The sequence below is a fragment of the Rhagoletis pomonella genome, unplaced genomic scaffold (assembly GCF_013731165.1).
Source record: "Rhagoletis pomonella isolate Grant_MI unplaced genomic scaffold, Rhpom_1.0 Rhpom_scaffold_00001, whole genome shotgun sequence".
NCBI classification, from domain to species: domain Eukaryota; kingdom Metazoa; phylum Arthropoda; class Insecta; order Diptera; family Tephritidae; genus Rhagoletis; species Rhagoletis pomonella.
In genome coordinates, this window is record NW_023458555.1 from 38,962,541 (window position 1) to 38,979,670 (window position 17,130).

The 17,130-nt window shown below is 37.1% G+C and overlaps 2 protein-coding genes across 3 annotated transcripts in view; one reads left to right on the top strand and one right to left on the bottom strand.

Moving 5' to 3' along the window:
- Positions 1-17,130, top strand: part of LOC118743972 (anoctamin-1-like) — a 37,174-nt gene that overhangs the window by 9,524 nt on the left and 10,520 nt on the right. Inside the window, exons 3-15 of one of the 2 annotated variants that reach the window (XM_036476746.1) lie at positions 4,591-4,954; positions 5,033-5,101; positions 8,065-8,136; positions 8,536-8,696; positions 8,772-8,940; positions 9,284-9,404; positions 9,481-9,592; positions 9,663-10,230; positions 10,288-10,491; positions 10,571-10,829; positions 10,894-11,099; positions 11,159-11,334; positions 11,419-11,524. In XM_036476746.1, coding sequence (XP_036332639.1) covers positions 4,591-4,954; positions 5,033-5,101; positions 8,065-8,136; positions 8,536-8,696; positions 8,772-8,940; positions 9,284-9,404; positions 9,481-9,592; positions 9,663-10,230; positions 10,288-10,491; positions 10,571-10,829; positions 10,894-11,099; positions 11,159-11,334; positions 11,419-11,524 — 2,587 coding nt within the window. The remainder of the gene's footprint in view (positions 1-4,590; positions 4,955-5,032; positions 5,102-8,064; positions 8,137-8,535; positions 8,697-8,771; positions 8,941-9,283; positions 9,405-9,480; positions 9,593-9,662; positions 10,231-10,287; positions 10,492-10,570; positions 10,830-10,893; positions 11,100-11,158; positions 11,335-11,418; positions 11,525-17,130) is intronic. The other variant, XM_036476738.1, reaches the window with a different exon arrangement.
- The window catches only part of LOC118743990, a 10,086-nt gene continuing 5,878 nt past the window's right edge, over positions 12,923-17,130 (bottom strand). The window contains exons 2-4 of the mRNA XM_036476757.1: positions 13,589-13,710; positions 13,357-13,519; positions 12,923-13,270 (exon numbers count right to left, since the gene is read on the bottom strand). Of these exons, the coding sequence (XP_036332650.1) occupies positions 13,140-13,270; positions 13,357-13,519; positions 13,589-13,710 (416 nt within the window). The 3' untranslated portion in view covers positions 12,923-13,139. The remainder of the gene's footprint in view (positions 13,271-13,356; positions 13,520-13,588; positions 13,711-17,130) is intronic.

A 17,130-nucleotide genomic window follows, 5' to 3' on the forward strand; every position in this document is an offset into this window, starting at 1 on the left:
GGTTGGTTTATCTATCGAGATGACTATGGGTAGGTGGTCTGATGCTAGAGTCAGCATAGGTCGCCACGTTATGCTGTTTATCAGACCAGCGCTGACTATTGTGATGTCTGGCGAGCTACTGCAGTTACCCATAATCCTGGTGGGTGCGTCGTCGTTCATTGTGCAGAATGTCGAATCGTCTATCTGCTCAGCCAAGTCTGTTCCCCTACGATCGTTTGACAGGCTTGAGTGCCAAAGATCGTGGTGCGCATTAAAGTCACCTACTACCATATGGTTTTCACCTCTGAGGAGCGCACCTATATCAGGGTGATATCCTGCCGGGCAGCAGGTGACAGGGGGTATGTATATGTTAAATATTTCGAGCTCAACATCGCCTGACCGGATAGCGATGGCCTGACATTCTAGGATCTCTGCGGTCGATGTCTGCTTCGATTAGACGATACTGCACGGTGTGGTGCGTGATGAACGCTAAGCCACCACCATTATCTCGCTCGCGATCTCGACGGTGCTGTGTGATGTGTGTGTTCTTACCGCCGTTGGCTGTGTGCGCTGCTGTGATGATTGCCGTCCTGTGGTGGTGGCGGGAGGCGTCGCAATTGAGCAGCGCAACACGGGCCCTCGAAGTTCACAGTCCAATCACGCGTGGTACGCAGACCTGAGCATGCCCTAAAGTGGCACCAGCCAAGGCAGGTGTTGCACTTGACTGATGTCACATTACGGAATATCCTGGTCTGACATACCGTGCAGATTGTAGGGGGAACCAGGAGTTGTCGGCGGCGGCGTGTGGGTGGTGGTGCGGTTGTGTGTGTTATGTGGTCTGTCGTGGCTGTGGTATGGTCTGTGGTGTTATTATGTTGTTGTGTTGTGGTGACTGTGTGAGGCTGCTCGGGCGGACTGAGGTTAGCCGTGGAGACTGCTCTGTTTGAGCAACAGGGGGCCACGTACGACGTGGTCCACTGTCGATGTGTCCGTAGTCCCGAGCAGACTCTGAGGTGACTCCACCCCTCGCAGGCATTACACTTGACTGAGGTGGAGTTGTGATGTAATCGTCTCCGGCATACACAGCAGGTGTAGGTTTCTGGCCCTGGGTTTGACTCGATGCCAGCCCTGAGTAGAAGAATACGTAGTGAATGTAGCTCTATGGACGGACAACTTCTGAGATACTTCGCCGACCTAAACGGGGTTAGATCGCCGAAACAACAGCCCTTGGTCGGGTAAAACCCGAGTCATTCCGGTACGTAGAACCGGCTGTCGCAGGATTGTTCATTTGTATTGGTTGACTGGTATATGTGTATTAGTTGCCGTTAGATTTATCCAGTAGGGAATGATCTATACCAGTGATGCCCAGAGAAAGCTATTCTATGCGCGCTAATATAAAATCCACAGAGAGCTTTAAAGAGCTCCGCCCACAGGCACAGGCATCACAGATCTATACCCATGTACATATATGTACTTTTTTTAATATAGTAAAGGATTTTTTTAATTAATTTAAACTACTAATTAATTTTTTTTATGGATAGTAAAAATGTTGGAATTCAGATGGCGTCAGAATTGTTCATCACTGCCTACAGAGTTGGAGTGTGAATCGCCTCAATTTTCGATCGAATTGATTGTTTTACGTCATTCAAAGCTGATGTTTTCGTTTTGTAATTTTCCTATCTGCAATAAACCCATAAAAATGACAAGCAGTCTGTAGACTGGCGATGATACAGCCGGTCCTACGTACCGTAATAAGTCCGGTATTACACGAACAGGGTTAGATCCTTAGAACCTTTCTGATCACTGCTCGTCGATGAAACAATCTCCTGCAGTAGGGCTGCTTCACATATTTCTGATTCCGTCTGAACTAGATTCCAACCCTGAACCAGAAACCTCCACAAGGTAGACTTCCTCTCACCTCCGAAACCCGACCAATACCCCAACTGAACCGTAACGCTCTCCAGAGTAGGATCGAGGAGATAACCATCTTTATTTGTCCGCACGGAATATTGATATGATAGCTGCTATTTAACAGATCTGAGAAAGTTTTGGTCACCTTCAAGGTCCCTGTCTGACGAAGTTTTATGGTGGTGTCGACATTTCATTTGCTGATCGCGTCTCATCGTACCTGAAGCGATGTGCGGGTTACTTAAGCCGACAATTCACATTTCATTCTAAGGCAAATAACACCAAACAAGGAGTGAGAAAAAGGCTGTACAAGCTGCTAAAAATAAGGTGCCTCTTACTTTCACTAGCGGTGAGGTTCAGATGGCCATCGGGAAGACAAAAGCCTTCAAAGTCTCATTCGAGACTTTCTGAACTTTTTCATTGCGCGGAGTTTTAACGTGGCTGGACCCAAACCCCGCGCACGCGAATTTTTACGCCTTCTCACTTTAGCTCCCTTACAAATGGAAAGGGGGGGTTGCTACCCAGCGGATAGGTGGATATAAATATTCGGACGTTATGAGCTGCGATTTCAACCGTACGCACAAGAATCACTTCTGGCCACTCCCAGGTGAATGACAGTCAAAAGTTTTCCACTTCTGCGCTCGAAACCATCCTCCGGGTTTTGATATTACATATTGTTAAAAATGTTATAAATACTGATCAATATCGATATGTTTATATGTATGCAGTTATAGTTATTTATCGTTATCGAGGTTTTTATGACTATTTTTTTAAATGTTATATTAAAAGTTAAGAAATACACCCACTACAACCAGCTATGTATGTATGTATGTACTCGTATAACTGTATTTGTGATTGTATTAGTAAGCAGGCGAATACGTTTTCTATGAACGCCTGTTGCATTCAATAAATTTCAATGCCATTCGCTGTGAAGGCATTGAAAGTGCCTTAGGAGATGATTACGTACATACATACATACGCTTTACTACCCTCGATTAATTATGTAGGTCAGGCAATCTAAGGGAAGAGAGTGTTAAGATAAATGAATAAAACCGTACTTTGTAACCATGCATTTGACGATACAGTATAACAACTTAAATCGATTCTAGACATTCTTCAGGAAATACATTTTTAATATACAGTTTTTGAATCAAGTGACAAGTTTGTGATTAAATTAACAATTCGGAGATACATGGGCGTAGCCAGGTAGGGGCAGGGGGGTGCTCGAAATTTAAATTTCTCTCTTTAAAAAAATTCATTAATTCATTAATTTCATAATCTTTTTATTGATTTTAATGCCTAGTTTTACTCGGCTTTAAACATTCTTTTAGAAGTAATGATTAAGAGAGACAATTTTTTTTTGAAATTTTGGAAAAAATGTAGAAACGGGAAAAATAATAAAAGTTGACGTAAATTTCAGATTTATTCCAAAAATTTCCACATATTTACAATGCGCTTATAAAACTCGTGATTTCTTCAAAAAGGACAAATATTGTTCCTTCTAAAGCCATATAAAAACTTAAAATTGGTTAAAAAGTAACCGAGCTAAAAACTGTTTGTTGCCGGAAGTCAGGCGAAAACGGGTTTTTAAGGTAAAGTTAAAAAATTTGAGCGTATCACTAAAAAAAGTTCGTGGATTTTTTTTTTATTTTATAACACCGTGTAATCTAATTTTGGACTTAAATGTAGTCTAAAGTCTTAACTCGACTTAAGCTGTTATTCCTTGCTCTTTTTTATAACCATATATGTATCTGAAATCCTGTTGAGAACATTCCCATGAACAGCCCCTTGAAAAGCTTTGACCTATACATACAGTGACTCAAACAAGTGATCACGTTTTGATTTTCTTATAAATATATGTTTTTCGAACTTAATTTTTGCTCAAAACCCAACGCAATTTTTTAGCCGGTTTAAACTTGGTCTTCATTAGACCAAAAGTTTATGGGCTATAAAGCTGCATGCTCCAACATGTTCTTGAGACTCTGATTTTGAAGTTGAAATTGTGATGAAAATTTGTTTAATTTTCTTAAATTTTGTATAAAGTTTGAAACTCTGATTTATACGGTTTTGGTTAAATAAAGCTTGGACAATATCTTTTATAGAAAAAAAATTAACTCGAAAAACATTATGAATATTAAAAAAAATCTACACGTGGTCACTTGTTTGAATCACTGTATGTGTGTGCTATATATCTGCTATCCAAATAATATGCGTGCTGGACATGCTATATACGACTAGCATGTATTTAAAAACATTTTAATGAGTGCGTGTTAGATATTAGAGAGAAACTCAGCGGTTCCACTGAGAATATTAAAATTGGTAACAAAACGTATGCTAGTGTCTGGCGTCGCACCCTGGATGTTATACTATTTAATGGGATAAAAGCATACCATTGTAGGCAAACACACATACAAACCAAGCGAAAATTCCTAAATAGGGAATAAACTTGGCTGTGAGGAGAAGGCGGTGAATAGTTAAAACAGCATGTGCGAAATATTTCATTTATATGTTAATGAAAATCGCAAGTTCTGTGGTTAAATGGAGAAAAATATATGTTTCAACAAAGCGATGTGCTTCACATTTTAGTACTACACGCTCAGCACTGGATAGGTAAACAGTGAAAGTTCATGTATTAAATAGAAAAAATAATTGCATATAACAACTTAGCGCAATTACTAACCAGATTCCACTCTTCTTTCAAAGAAAACTTCAACACACAACGAGTCTGACACTCGATGCAGAGGCATCCCGACATCAACGCAACAATTCAGCCAAAAATAGCTCAAAGTACTCAACACCCTTAGCGCCAATGACTGATAATAATATTTTAGAGTGTAATTTTGTAAATGAAGAAGACTGCTGCCCACCAATCAAATACAATGAAACACTTTTCTTTGCGGATGGTGTACGTTTGATTGATTTTGTGCTTGCCTACAAGGTGGATCCGGATGCTGCACAGGAATCGCTCAACGCACATAAGCGTTTTAAATTTGAAGCCAATCTATTGGAGCATGGCCTGCAAATGGAGTTGGACTATAAGGAGCAGCAGCAGATACATTTTGTGAAGGTAAGCGAATGCGAATTTAATCTGGCTAGCATTGAGTTAAGTGTGCTTTATTTTTATTAATTTTGAAATTGTTTATAGATACATGCACCATTGGATGTGTTGCGTTGCTATGCAGAAATTTTAAAACTACGTATGCCTATGAAGGAGGTAATTATAGTCTTTTTTTATTTTACTTTGTTGTTGTTGTGTGGAAAATAGCAGTTACGGTAGCATCATACTACCAAAATAGTGCTACAAATGAACTAAAAAGATTGCGAAACATACATTTTAGGACCTCAACCAAATAATGCCCAAAACGTTAGTATCCATGCGTGGCAGTCAAACTTCAAAGGAGTTTTGTTCCACCTGTTAAATTTTTTTATAACTAAATTGACTTTGAAAATGATTCTTGTCTTTAGAGTCTATAGCAAGGCACATAAATACAGGTAGAAGCCAAAATGACATTGCTCTCATGAGAACCAAACCTTTAAACTTCAACTTGGTTTTCTTTTATTTCCTATATTTCGTTACGCTTTAAATGTCATGTCGTTTGATTTTTGTTTTTTTTTTTGAATATTCGTTAAAAACAAATTTTAATTAACATTTGAATTTTTGTAGTGTTGTGCGGCTTATACTTAGTGTATGTGTTAAAAATGCAGCACCTGAAGCCTTGTTTTTATGTGGTGTTAAATATAAATCAGAGGCCACTAATTTTTTAACGTGCCTCAATGTCCTTAGCGTAAGAAGCGTTGGGAAAGCAGCTGTGGCGTAGAGCTGCAGCGAAATGCCTTGCTGTGCGTTAAACATTTTAAAGCAGCAGATTTCATAAATGCACCGGGAGGTACAGGAAAGGCACGTTTGATGCCAAGTGCTGTTCCTATGACCCTTATGCCGGAAAGTCCCTCCAACAAACACTGCAACTCATAAATCAAAGACAGAAAACAACAAACAAATTAACAAATTTTAACTAAAGAAAATAAATAAATAAAATTAAACTTCAAATTTACTTAAAAACGTCAACCAGTCAAATGGAATTTTTTATTTTTCCTTACACACGCTCATTTTTATTTTTACTCTCCCGAAAACTTTGACTTTTGTAGGTTTGATGTCAATTTGGCTTCTACCTGTTTTTATTGTACCATGGTCTATAGTGAGATTTTTATTTTTTATTTATTTTTTTATCAAAGAAAGGGCGCAGCAAACGTGCTGTTACGGCGGGCCCGGACAAAAGCGAGAGAAGTGTTAGTTGAGTGGGTTTTATGGCGAATGTGAAGAGATGGTTATGTCGTTTTCTTTTCGATCGAAAAATTTTCCCTTCTCATTGCCCCCTTCGCAAAAATACTGATAGAAGGCAATAATAAGGCAAAATTTTGTGTACGATGGACAAATATGGGTTCGAAAGCTGACATAATGGCCTACGAGGGAAAAATTGTGCCATTATATAACCATTATATTCAACCCTCAAAAAACTTGAATCAAATATGAACGGCCGAAAAAAATAAATAATACTTTGCGGTCTAGCTCCAACAAACAAATTTTGGTTTTTGGTTTTATGGACTTTTCTTGTAACGTCGATTTCAAACATTTTTGTTTCAATGGAGCGCACATAGTGAAGAGCAAAGCGTACATACGTTAGTGATTGACGCTTTGCTCGATGATATACTCGTCGCTTTGTTCGCCGATCCATTATGCGTTCAACCTATGTCAGTGTTTGAAGTATTTTGATAACTCGGTGATTAACCTTGTCCACCGAAGTATGCAGTGTGAATGCCGGCTAAAGCTCACTTCGGATCCGATGAGGTGCGATTACCGAATGAAATAGGCACACTGTTATCGCGCATGGAGATGGATCTTGCGATTTATTAAAGCTTACTCACACTGAAAGTAAAGCTACAGGCCTTAAGGTGCTCTTACCACTGATGTAAGTATTCTCTGGCAAAAACAGCAGAAATGAGTTTCTGTTTCGATGCTCGACTCAATGCCAGTCCGAATGAGAAGAGTACGTAGCAATCTTACATCGAGGTTTTGTTTCAATAACGAACAACTATTGGAAGGGTTCGCCGATTAAATAGGGCTAGACTACCAAACCAACAGTACATTGCCGGAGAAAAGCTGAATCGATCCGATACGTGGAACAGGCTGGCGTGGGAAGACAATAATGTAATTATGTATGTATGATATTAGTTTATACTTAAATCACATGCAAGAGCTTCTTAATTTGTGAAATGTTCACCCACTTTCGTTGAGGCCCTAAAAACTATAAAACTGTTTTATAGTGTTTATAAACAATATATGAGCGTTAAAAAGTCATACATAGAACTCATATTCGTATACAAGAAAAGTGCTGCATTTGCAGATAATTTAGAAAAAAATACAATACTATTTTTCATCTAACCTAACATCTTTTCCGGACAAAAAGAAAAAACTAAAGCATCGAAATGCTAAATCCACGCAGACCCTGTACAAATACTACTTATACTCACTTTCCGTTTGAGGCAGCGTAATCACTCTCCATGTCTAAGAATATATGTTCATATGTATTTAGGTGCATGTAGTTATATTGATCGTATTTAATAATTCGTATTAAGATAAGATAGCTTCAAGGATAACACATATAATTTTTAGTTCACACTGTGTTCTAAAAAAATTATTACTCCATAATATTTATTATTATAAATTTAATTTTACATACATATATGTATGTACATAATTATTTAAAATTTTTAAATGAAAAATCCGCTTTCCGATTAAAAATGAATTGATTTAAATTTTTTCATATTTTCTATTTTAACTGATAAAGGTTGAAATTGCATTCAATTTCTTGATTACTGCTAAATTAAATGATAAATTTTCTTTCTTCGTTTTCAGCAATATTATGTAGACTTTGTTTTTCCTTATTATGTAGGTAAAAACAAAAAGTTTAAACCCCTAAAAATTCCATTTTGTAGTATGCCTATGTATTAGAACCCCACAGATGTTTCTTAAAATAAGTTTTTAATGGCGCTATTAGATACATTTTTTAAACATTAATTTACATCCCCTGTTACTTAGCTATTAAGCATTGCAACAAATTTACTTTGTATGTCTTTCCACTCAAAATTTAATTTCTATTTAATGCACTACTATTGCAGGATCTTTGTAGTACCACAGTTTACAGCAAATACAGTCGTTTGCATCATGCAGCGCAGTATCTATCACGAAAGGTCTGAATAACTTACATACAACATGCCAACACAAAATATTTGCATTTATTTAATTAATATGAAAAAATGAAACAAGACGCTGCTAACTATCGGCAATTTACTTCCAAATCTCTCATTCGCTTCTGCTCACTTTAGCGCTTTAGTTCATGTAAATATTCGGTTGCGAAAACTTTGCCGGCTGCTCTGCTGTTGTCATCTGTATTTCAGCTGTATACTATAAACGCCATAGGCACTTAATGTTGCAATTATTTAATTATTTATTTCTTACATACCCATTGGAATATTTCAATATCGTTTAACTGTGTTTGGCCTTTGCTGCTTTATTTCCATATAGAATCGTTATACTAATCTTTGGCGCTTATTAATAACAATAAACTAAATCTTCGCTTGTCATTTTAGATACCAGGCATGTCTGCAGTGAATCGCTCGACCAGAAGCATGTTTTCTAGCCTAAAAAGTGTTGTACAATTTTTCCTGCGTCACATATTTGTGGATGAAGGTATATTTCCGCGTCGAGCCCATCGCTTCACAGCCATCTATAGTCGTGATAAGGAATATTTGTGAGTTTTAAATAGTTTCGATACTTGTTTGTTGAAAAGTGTTCATGATTTACATAAATATGTTTTTGATTTCAGATTCGACATCCATCATCGTTGCTTCTTCACCAATGCAGTGCGTTCACGTATAGTTCAGTTCATATTGGATCGCCAATATTTCGAGGAGCGCAGTAAGGATCCGCGTGCATTTGGCATTGATCGTTTAGTGGAATCAAATATTTATTGCGCAGCTTATCCGTTGCACGATGTAAGTAGAATTTTGTGATTTTATTTTCGATTAATTGCTATAATAGGATGCGTATAATTGGTTATATCATCGTCATCATTAGCTGAATCCATGAGATGCTACTTTCGGAATTTATTTTCAATACAGTGTCAGTTCGATGCCACTCCTACAAGAAAACTTAATACGATGATTTGAAAAATTTAAGATTTACATAGTTATTTCAAAATATTTCTCTTTATTCCATAAAAATTTCAAGATTTCACTTAGAAACCTCTATAATCATACAAACTTTAAGACTTTGTAAAATGCGCTAACTTCATAAAAAATAGCTGTACGATTTCAAATCTATTGCTTTATGTTTTAGGGCGAAATCACAGAGAAGGGTACTATGCGTGAGGCACTGTACACTCACTGGGCCTCCGTCAACAAATGGTATCGCTATCAGCCGCTCGACTATGTCAAAGAGTACTTTGGCGTAAAAATTGGTAATTGAGCAATTTAAAAATGGCTCTTTTTCTTATGAATTAAACCATAGCTAAATTCCTTTATTACTCCTTACAGGTTTGTACTTCGCTTGGTTGGGCTACTACACTTACATGCTGCTGCTTGCCTCGCTGATTGGTGTCATCTGCTTTGTATACTCACTGATAACTTTAAAAGATTATGTGCCAGTGTATGTTTACCATAAACAAAAACAACACTCAAATTATATTAAAATTTTTTTTTATTCTATTCACTTACAGCCAAGATGTTTGTGCCAACGAACGTACTAAAAATCTTACCATGTGTCCTCTATGTGATTGGTGCAATTTTTGGTACCTCAAGGAGACATGTTTTTATGCCAAAATTACCTACCTCTTTGATAATCCTAGTACTGTGTTCTTTGCCGTCTTTATGTCCTTTTGGGCTACACTCTTTTTAGAGTTATGGAAACGTTATTCCGCTGAGATAACGCATCGCTGGGATTTAACTGGCTTCGATGTACACGAAGAGCATCCACGTCCCGAGTACTTGACACGCTTGGAACAGTTAAAAAATACGCGCACGCGCGTCGACTATGTAACGAATATTAAGGAACCCACAGTGCCATTTTGGCGCATGAAATTTCCTGCCACCATTTTTAGTGTTTCAGTTGTATTTTTATTGATATTTTTGGCTTTTGTGGCGCTTGTAGCGGTAGTTGTATACCGCATGTCTATGCTGGCGACACTTAAACTGGGTTCTAGTACAATGACTACATCGAGCGCAATTATGTTGGCTACAGCGTCAGCGGCTTTCGTCAACTTGTGTCTGCTCTATGTGTTGAACTACGTAAGTATGCCGGATATTAAAAAAAGTTACCAAAGTTATTCCCATTTTACTTATCAGATGTATACACAACTCGCTGAGTACCTGACTGAATTGGAAATGTGGCGCACGCAAACCCAGTTCGATGACTCACTGACGCTAAAGATTTATTTGTTACAGTTTGTCAACTATTATGCTTCCATATTTTATATAGCGTTTTTCAAGGGAAAATTTGTGGGACATCCAGGGCAATATAACAAGATATTTGACTATCGACAGGAAGAGGTACGCGTTTGACACTTCGATTTCGCTTTCCTTCCCTTTGTATAATAACAAATTATATTTTATTTTTATCTCCTTACAGTGCTCTTCCGGCGGCTGTTTGACTGAACTTTGCATTCAGCTGGCAATCATTATGATTGGCAAACAAACCTTTAACTCCATACTGGAAGTGATAATGCCAAAGATATGGCGCAAAATTATGGCCATACAAGTGGGTCTCTCACGTCTGTTTAGCAGCACGACTCATGATGTGAATAAGGAAAAAGTGGAGCGCTATTTGCGTGATTTGAAATTACTGGACTGGGGTCCGCGCAGCTTGTTTCCGGAGTATTTGGAAATGGGTAAGTGTGGCAGTTATTTTGTTTTTTCCACAGTCACAACATCTTTTTTACCCCTCATTTATAGTGCTACAGTATGGCTTTGTTACATTGTTCGTAGCCGCCTTCCCCTTGGCACCGTTTTTTGCTTTACTCAATAACATTTTCGAAATGCGTTTGGATGCGAAAAAGTTGCTGGCAAACTACAGGCGCCCAGTTTCACAGCGTGTGCGTGATATTGGCGTTTGGTATCGCATCTTGGACAGCATAGGAAAGCTGAGCGTGATTAGTAATGTGAGTGAGCATGAAATTTGCTTTAGGTTTTTATTACTCATCTCTAACCACTTTTACAGGGCTTCATCATTGCCTTTACTTCGGACTTTATACCAAGGCTGGTATATCGCGCGCAAGTATCCAAGGATCACACGCTTGATGGTTATTTGGATTTCACACTTTCCGAATATAATATCAGCGAATCGGCGACGTTACGTAGCCTTGCTGGTGACAACACGAATATAACAACGTGCTTGTAAGTATGCTAAACTTTGTAAGCTCTTTCGAATAGTAGTTTTTCTATAATACGCGTTTTATGTTTGCATTTGAATATTTTCAGCTATGCAGACTATCGTGAACCACCTACCTCAGATCGTAAATATAATTTAACTAGTATGTTTTATATTATACTCGCTTGTCGACTTGCGTTCGTTGTTGTATTTGAGGTGAGTTCAATAGCAGTATGTTTAAAAGAGCCAAAAAAGGATTTTTAATCATTTATGAGTGAGAATAAAAGTTAGTGTGGTCTACTGGGTTTTAGAGAAAAGTTACTAAGTCCATTTTTAGAAATTTTAAAGTAGAGGAAAAAAAATTCTCATAGTCATTTTCTTCAAGTATTTGGAAATACTTTTGAAGGCAACATTTTGAGTGTTTAAAACAATGAGAATTTTCTGTGCTTCTTTTGGACTTAGCAAATAAAACAAGTAGCCTTTTACTCTAAGATAGCGATGTACATACTTAGTTGTGCATTTATGCCAGCCAAAAATACCTTACTAAAGTAATCTTCAAACATTATCACTTCCCTCTGCTCCTGAATATTTTTTATACCCGAGCGCACTTGTGCACAAGGGTATTATAACTTTGTTCACATAACGGTTGTTTGTAACAGCGAGATAGATATAGACAAATGTATACATAAATGATCAGGATGAAAAGAGAAATCGATTAAGCGGTGACTGTCTGTCCGTCCGTCCGTCTGTGCACACGATAACTCGAGTAAAAATTGAGATATCTTGCTACTACTTGGTACGAGCACTGATTTCTGGCGTAGGACGGATTATATTGAAAATGGGCAAAATCGGACAATAACCACGCCTACCTCCCATATAACGGTAATTTTCAGAAATACGAAAACTGCGATATTTTAGTAATTACTGAAGATTATTCACTCAAAATTGATATTTACAATAAGTTTTAGACAAAAAATAAGAATATTATAAATTTTTGGAAAATGGGCGTAGCCACGCCCACTTATGGTTACATGTGTTTATCTTGGTAACCGCTGCACCAATTTCTTTCAAACTTGGCACAGTTGTTAACCTCGGTATAACACACGAAATGGCCGTGGATAATAACCACGCCCACATCCCATATAACGGTAATTTAGAGAAATACGAAATCTTCGATAAATCAGTAATTATTGAAGCAAACTTATTCAAAATTGACGCTTGCAACAATTCTTTACCAAGAAATACGTTTAGTATAAAATTTTGAAAAATGGGCGTGGCACCGCCCACTTATGATCACATTTATGTATCTCGGTAACCGTTCTACCAATTCGTACCAAACTCGGTGTGGTTATTGTGCTTGCCACATAGAAGCAAAACGTTGAAAATTATTGAAATCGAACTAAAATTACGGCCGCTTTTCATATAACAGTAAATTTCAGAAATGCTTGAAACTTCAATACGCTAATTTACTCAAAGTGGATACACCCCGATTTACTATGTAGCGGTAGCTTTAGGAAAGGTGAAAAACATATATCTAATACTTGCGCCGGGTATTAAATGTTCGGCTCCGCCCGAACTTAGACTTTCTTACTTGTTTCTCCTCACTTTACGTTAACTTTATTTACATTGACTTTATCTCATAATACCACTTTTATTTATTCACTTTGAGAATTTTTAAAGATTTTTACATTTTCTTTTTAATCAATAAATGCATTTTTCAACAACATCACGCCAATGACCCAATTACTGTTTTGCTATGCCACTAAATGCTGCAATCTGTTTACGATAAGGTGCCTCTCCATTGCGGCAAAATTTACATACATAAGTATGCTTAAACTTTAACATGCTGATAGAGTCCAGCTGCTTCCACAATACTCTCCTGTAGCGTACGATTCTCGTTGGCGGTGGCCTTGAGCATTTTGTACAATGCAAAAATTCCGAACACCGAAAGCGCATTGAAAACTGCGTCATTTATATGGGGGAAAAGAAATAAAATTTAAATAAAAAAAGATTTTAAATGCTTTCATTTCGCCTTCTTTGTGACTTACCCATAAATACACCAAAAATGACACTGTGCACAATGCGTCGATCCAATGCAATTTCTTCTTCGAATTCATTCATTTTGATTTCCATGAAAATGAAAACCGCTATCTCAATAGCCATCGAAATGCTGGTGTTTATAAGCCAGGGAGCAATGCAAACAAGACGTTGCTGATTTCGAGAGTATTGGAGAAAAATATTAACAAAAATAAATTAATAATATTTTTGATTTTCACTTACCTTTCTTATACCATCCATGAGCATGGAAGCGACTACTAAATTAATCAAAGACTTCACCCAAACAGTAACAGCCAAGACCATATAGAATGCATTTGAGAAATTGTGTACGAGCACATAGTCAACTGAAAATGAAGGAAAATTGTGATTTCTCAATGGAACAATAATTTTAATAATTTGGCTACAAATGAACAAGACAATGTTCGGAAGACCCCGGAGATATATTTTTTATTTTATATGACTTTTTGAAACTGATTCCTTGAAATAAAACTGGAAAGATCGAAACTCGTAAAATAAATTTTGAGTGAAATACTTAGGAGGTGTCAGACCACAAGTATATTCAATTTCAATTTCGCGAAAATGCCTATGGGGTTGGCTTTCCTTTATGGCCGTTCGTTAAAGGGGCGGTGGGCGAAAGGTAAGTAGGCGTGGCACCTCTAACCCACCTTTTTGGAGAGGGAATGAACCGCCATTGACAAAAATGCAACCCCCGACCACCTCGGTTCCCTAGAGACCCCTTAGAAAAATTGACAAAAATCACAACTTTCATTTGCGTTTATTCGCTTGAAAAATGTTAAATATTCATTTGCACAATACATTTTTATATACACATTTTTATAAAACACCCAGTAACCAAAATAGACATCACTGGGGCGGCAGCCCCCGGTTTACCACACAGAAAGGGAATTCTAGTTACCTCATCCTTTCACAAGGTTACATCACTGGGGCGGTAGCCCCAGTTAGGTCATACAGAAAGGAGAGTTCTACGTAGTAAGGGTTATAATCCCTAAGCGCGGCCGAAGGCCGCCTACGCAGAAAGGAATTCCACGCAAAAATACTGTGGACGCAAGGGAAAATTGCGATTTTTGGCCATTTTTCTAAGGGGTCCGTAGGGAACCATAGGGAGCCTAGGTGGTCGGGGGTTGCATTTTTGTCAATGGCGGTTCATGCCCTCTCCAAAATGGTCGGTTGGAGGTGCCACGCCCACTCCCCCTTCGCCCACCGCACCTTTAACGAACGGCCATAATGGAAAGTTTCCCCTGCCTATGGTTTGCGGCAATGCAAATTTTGAGAAAAACCGACGCTGTGTTTTCGGGAGGAGCTTAAAATGTTTACAACCCAGGGCATTGTTTGAAGTGGTGGTTAATGTACCGACTATCTCTGGTGCAAGTTTGGATAAGGCGTCGTCTACTCCTTAGATGCACTCCTGTCTGCTGGTCGAATTAGGAGCTGCAGAAGTTGCGGATTGATCCGTGGTAATTTTTAAACCGGGTCCTCAAAACAAATGCTGAGGTTTACTGGGACTGCTCTCGCTGCACAAAAAGGGAGCACAAGACGCTAATACGTTCATCGAAAATGCCTAATAATACTTTAGTGGTATTTATACCTTGTGTCCTACCTCTAGGTTGGTGAACGTTTTTAAAAAATTCCAAACTACTAAGCTGAAAGACTCATTCAGCCGTCAAGTCGTTTTTCGAGAGTCGAATCGTATCGAAAATTTCATATCATTGCCTAAATTTTCGACTCGACGAGTGTATTAAAACGGAAAAACTTGGCAGCACTGCATAGTTTTCGACGATTTTTTATCTCAGCACGACAGTAGACAATGCCAATGTTATCGAGTCGTACAGTTTAGCCTAATTTACGGCTTATGCAATGAGGCTGATTATCAGCAATACATCTCTGGTATAGTGGATAAGAGTCTCAATCCATACCGTGGAAAATGTGCTTACCAAACTTTAATTACGGCACCTAGAGCTGCTTTGAATGCACTGCTAAGCCTGTCGTCACTTAATACCTTAATGCTGGAAGCGGGTATCCATATAGACGTTAATACCTTTTCAATGCTATAGAATAACACGCTATCCTTTCTTTTCCTGAATGCATACTACAACATTGACAAGTTGTGAGATTGCAGACTGGCCACTTCTCATGGCAAAAAAACCTGAATGTGATCGACATACACGACAATCTCATTTGTTCTTCCTGCCCTGAAAAGGCTGAGGCGACGGAACACTTTAATTCCTTTGCAAGGATAAGGTTTTTGATAGTGATATATGAATAGACAAATACCTAAGCCCTCTAACACCCAGTTATCTGCTCTGATTTATTCGTAGATCGTGAAGATTTAAAACAGATTAAAAGGGAACACGAAAACAGTACAATGAACGGCGTGTAGTATGTGTTGTTTCCGACAGAAAAAACAGAGTTTCGAAAAAAAAAGGAACAGTCCAGCGCCTTCGTCTTGGTCTGCAGGCTGTATCGGAGATACAGCCGCTATATTTAAACGTAGAATACGTGGTATGGTTAATAGCATATCCAAGTCAAAAACGAAATCACACACTAAGAAAAAAAGGGTTTTTCCAAAATTTTACAAATTTACATACTTCTAAGTGAAAAGAACTCAATGAGAATATAAGCGAAAGCCCTATTTTTATTTTTATTTTATACCATTGTTTTTTTCTACAGCTTACTGAGATTTAAAGATTTAAAATTTTGAACAGAAAAGATATTTAAATATAGAAATTTAATTCAAACTGAACATTTGAAAACACATTTACATGTTGTGGTTGTAGCTAAGGGCGCAGAGATACTTGTTACTATTTGTTAACTTTCGGCAAGACTCGGGTTCGAATGCTGTTAAACGCAAAATATAAAAAGCGATAACAATATCGATAGCAAAATCGATAAAAATATCGATAATAAAACCGATAACAATATCGATGACAAAATCGATATAAATATCGACAACAAAATCGATAGCAAGATCGGTAATAATATCGAAAGCAAAATCGATAAAAATATCGATAACAAAATCAATAAAAAATCGATAAAAAAATTGATAGCAAAATCGATAACCAGACGGAAAAAAAATTTAAAATCGATAAAAAAATCGAGAATATCGATAACAAAATCAGTAACAATATCGATACAAATTTCGATAACAAAATTGATAAAAATATCGATAACAAAACCGATAAAACTATCGGTGACAAAATCGATAAAAAAAATCGGCAACTAAACCTAAAAAAATATCGATAACAAAATCGATATAAAATATCGATAAACCAATCGATAAAAATATCAATAAAAAAATCTATGAAAATATCGATAACAAACTCGATAAATAATCGATAACAAAATCGATAACAAAATCGATAAAAATATCGATATCAAAAGCGATAATAATATCGATAAAAATATCGATAACAAAACCCATAAAAATATCGATAACAAAAGCGATAACAATATCAATAGAAAAACCGATAAAAATATTGGTAACAAAACCAATAAAAATATCGATAAAAATATCGACAACAAAATCGATAAAAATATCGGTAACAAAGTCGATTATAATATCGATAGCAAAAACGATAAAAATATCGATAACCAAACCGATAAAAATATCGATATCAAAATCGATAAAAATATCGATAAATAATCTATAATAAAATCGATAACAAAATCGATTAAAGTGTCGATAACAAAATCGATAACAATATCGATAAGTTCCGAAAATATCGATAGAAAAATAAATAACAAAA